Below are 3366 nucleotides of genomic sequence, written 5' to 3'. Positions count from 1 at the left end.
GCCCGGAAAGCATCGCCGTGCGAGCGCGCGTGGGCGATGGTATCCTCGAACGAGGATCGGGGTCGATCCTCGCGAGCTTGTAACACCAGCGGCTTGATCGCGGGGGTGAGCCCCTCGATGAAGAGGGTCGTCCTCTCGTATGCCGAGTGCACGTCCCCGCACCTCCCCAGGGCGGTGGACATTCGAGTAGCGTACTCGGTTTCCAGTTCGCCCGGCTTCTGGCGTAGCTCCCTCAATGCCGTGAGGGCCCGCTCGATCTCGAGGTTCGTCGCATATGTGCGCAACAGCCAATTGACGGCGGCGGCCCAGCTCGCGATCCCCTGAGATTTGCGGTACAGTCCCCGCTGGGACTCATACGCTTCCTTCGCTGGCGGAGCCAGCAGATGGGGTAGGGCCATCAGGGCCATCGCCTCGGTCATATTGGCGTTGTCAAAATTTTCCTTGCAGCGAGCCAGGAAACTGATGACCCTGATAGGATCTACCCCGCTGAATTTGTACTCCCCCATGACCACGAGGAGGTACTGCACCCTTTTACGGGTGGTAGCGTAGACCCGGTCGTCCAGGGTTGGGTCGGTATCCACGAGGCGGTAGGCTCGGTAGTTGCACACACCTCTGAACCGGTGGTTTGTCGGCTTCCAGACAGAAACCTTTTTCTGTTTGGGGCCGAACGTCGGCGTTGGGGCCGTAAGGGACTCTGACTCGGAGTCGGTCTCCGAGTCAGAGGAGGATGTCGAGGACGGGCTTGAGTACCCGTCCGGAGGGTGTCCATCCTTTCGTCCTTTGCGACGGTTCGCCTTCCGCTCTTTCCGACTGGGTTTGGACTTTTTTCGTCGTCCACTCCCCTCGTCGTCTGAGCTTCCCCCTTGATCGGGGTTCTCTCCCCGTAAATTCTGGGAAGGTAAATCACCTTCAAGGTGGATAGGTCCGGCGGAGGCTCCCTCGCGGGAGGCTCCTGCCGCGGTTCGCGACGCCTGCGGGTTGGCGGAGAATTGGGGTGCGGTCTCCATGGAGGGGACCCGTATCCCCGCGGCTTGCAGCGCCGGCGTTGTCACGTTGGAAAAGAGCAGGCTCTTATTCAACGGGGGCAACCCCTCAGCGGGAGGGAGAGTCGCTACTCCGACTGTAGTCGGAGGGATTCCAGCAGCGGAGGCTGATGTTTGCGTCTTCAAGATGGCAATTTCTCGACGGAGGGCCTTGAGTTCCTCCGCCGTGGCGGTCTCCTCTTGCTTACGCAGGATGGCAGCCTCCTTGGCGCTGGCAGCTATGTCCGCCTGCCAGGCCTTGGTGAGCACGCCTTCCAGGGCGGTTAGGCGATCGCGCTCTCGCGCGGCTTGTACCTCGGCTTGGGCCGCGATAGTTTCCTCAATAAAGGTCTTGAGGTTTTCTCGCAGCGCCGACGGTTGCGCTGCGAGCTTCTCCGCTACAGTATTGAGCGTGAATCTTTCCGCTTCTCGGAGGGTCTCGCGGCAACTCCGAGTGATCCACGCCGCAACTGGCGGAGGCACGTCTCGAGGACGGGTCTCACGGGACGAATCGGACCCGGATACCATAGCCTTGAGCTTGTCGAAACCTGTTGAAACAGAGATAGAACACCTAGGACCAAAAACGGTAAGGGATAAGGGACACTCCGTAGACTTCTAGGTCGGGAGACCAAAATGTCGTGCACTGAGGGGGAACGGGTGGGATCCCCCTCTGGCAGAGCGCGCGCGTTCGGGGGGCGCGTGTAGGGGGTTATCGGGAGACCACCCGTAAGGGACCGGTACGGGGCCGGGCGCGAAGCGCAGTAGGGAAAGTAAGGGAAAAAGAGGCAAAACAGAGCCCAGGAGGGGCGGAGCGGTAGGGACAGCTGTCGCGCGGAGAGCCGGGCGTGGCGGGACGACGCGCGCGGTAGAGACAGGAGGGAATCGGGACGTAGATGGCTCGCAGGGTGCCGTCGTGGGACGGGGACCGACGCGAGGCTACGACTCCGTTCCAGAAACCCGAGTTGTAGACCCAAAGCTTCGTGCGGATTTACTTAGGGTCGGACGTCGGCTATATACTAGCCGACGTCGGAGCTATAATTAATTAAACTAAAAGAAACTAAATTAAAACGACGGCGGCGACGACCGGAGAAACTCCCCTTGGGGAGGTATGACAACCACTACACGTGGGGGGGGTGACACCTGGACACAGGGGCCTTGACGCCTGGTTACACGTGGCGCGTGGTACACGTGTGTCCCGGAGAAGGAGTCGTGCTGGCCGGGGACAGGTGTCCCCTGGGAAAAGGAAAAGGTGGGTCAGTGCACTACATGGTGACCGGTACCGAAGGCGATCATCGTCCCGTTCCGATGCCGCCTCCTCCCCCTCCGCAACCGTCCGGCCGGTCTTCCCCGGAGCGCCTCCGTGAGGAGGCCGCGTTCACTGCCCTGCAGTACGCTTGCTCCTTCGAGGGGGCAACAGTTCCTTCGTCGGTTGAGCAGGCCCTGCTGCAGGCGCGCGAGTGGATGCACCAAGCCAAGCAGCTGGAGACGACCGTCGCCGCGCTCCGGGAGGCCTCCACCGCGGTCGAGCGTGAGCGCGTCGAGCATCACCACAAGCTCCGCGGCGTGCAGGACATCCTCGCCGTCGTCAGCCAACGTCTCGCGGCGCCGCCGATGCCTGCCGCTACGGTCGGGGCCTCGCGCCCCGCGCCCGAAGATGCCGCGGCGGCTCCGCCGGCTAAGCGCACGCGTCGTTCTTGAGCCCCGACCCGTCGGTCGCCCCCTTTCGCGTAGCCCATTAGGGGCTTCGCCCACCGTAAACAGAGCCGATTAGCGGTGTTCTTTGCCTTTTCCTTTTTGCGCGCGCGGGCGGCAGTGCACGACGTGCGCGAGCGGGGTCGTCCTGACGGTTCGGCCCTGCGAGGCCGGAAGGAGCGCTACGCGAGCGTGCTTGTCCGTCCTTGGCGCGTACGCCAATATCGGTCGATGAAAGGTTGCGGGAGCCCCTCGGAGGGCTCGTAGGTATCGTCGGAGGCGGCGTACCCGTACCAGCGGACCTTGTACTCGATGCCGCCGCGGGTCATACGGTGTCCGACGATGCGGTCAACGACGTATTCCGCGCGGGGCGTTGTGGCTTGTGCGTCCGATGCGGATGGAGTGGACGAGGTGACAGTGTCCCCCGGCCCGCGCGGCATTTTCGTGACGCGGTCGATGCTCACGCGGTTCTCCACACCGTCCTGCTCAATGAGGACCGTGGTGTCCGTAGCGGAGCGCACGCGAAACGGCCCCTCTGTCTTTGGTAGAAGTTTGACGGAGAGCTCGTCCGTTCCGGTCGTACCTTGCGCACGCGTGCGTCGCTCGACGCTTATCAACGGGCGGGGCGGGCGATCAACGTAGACAAAATCGC

The 3366-nt window shown here is 63.0% G+C and overlaps 1 protein-coding gene across 1 annotated transcript in view; it reads right to left on the bottom strand.

The window, feature by feature from the left end:
* Positions 1-3347: 3347 nt before the first annotated feature.
* The window catches only part of CHC_T00000408001 (hypothetical protein), a 3006-nt gene continuing 2987 nt past the window's right edge, over positions 3348-3366 (bottom strand). Inside the window, exon 5 of the mRNA XM_005709899.1 lies at positions 3348-3366. This exon is cut by the window's right edge and continues 1022 nt beyond it. Coding sequence (XP_005709956.1) covers positions 3348-3366 — 19 coding nt within the window.

Source organism: Chondrus crispus, genomic scaffold (assembly GCF_000350225.1).
Source record: "Chondrus crispus Stackhouse genomic scaffold, scaffold_509, whole genome shotgun sequence".
NCBI classification, from domain to species: domain Eukaryota; phylum Rhodophyta; class Florideophyceae; order Gigartinales; family Gigartinaceae; genus Chondrus; species Chondrus crispus.
The sequence above is the reverse complement of the archived record's forward strand: the minus strand, read 5'-3'. Positions and strand labels throughout refer to the sequence as shown.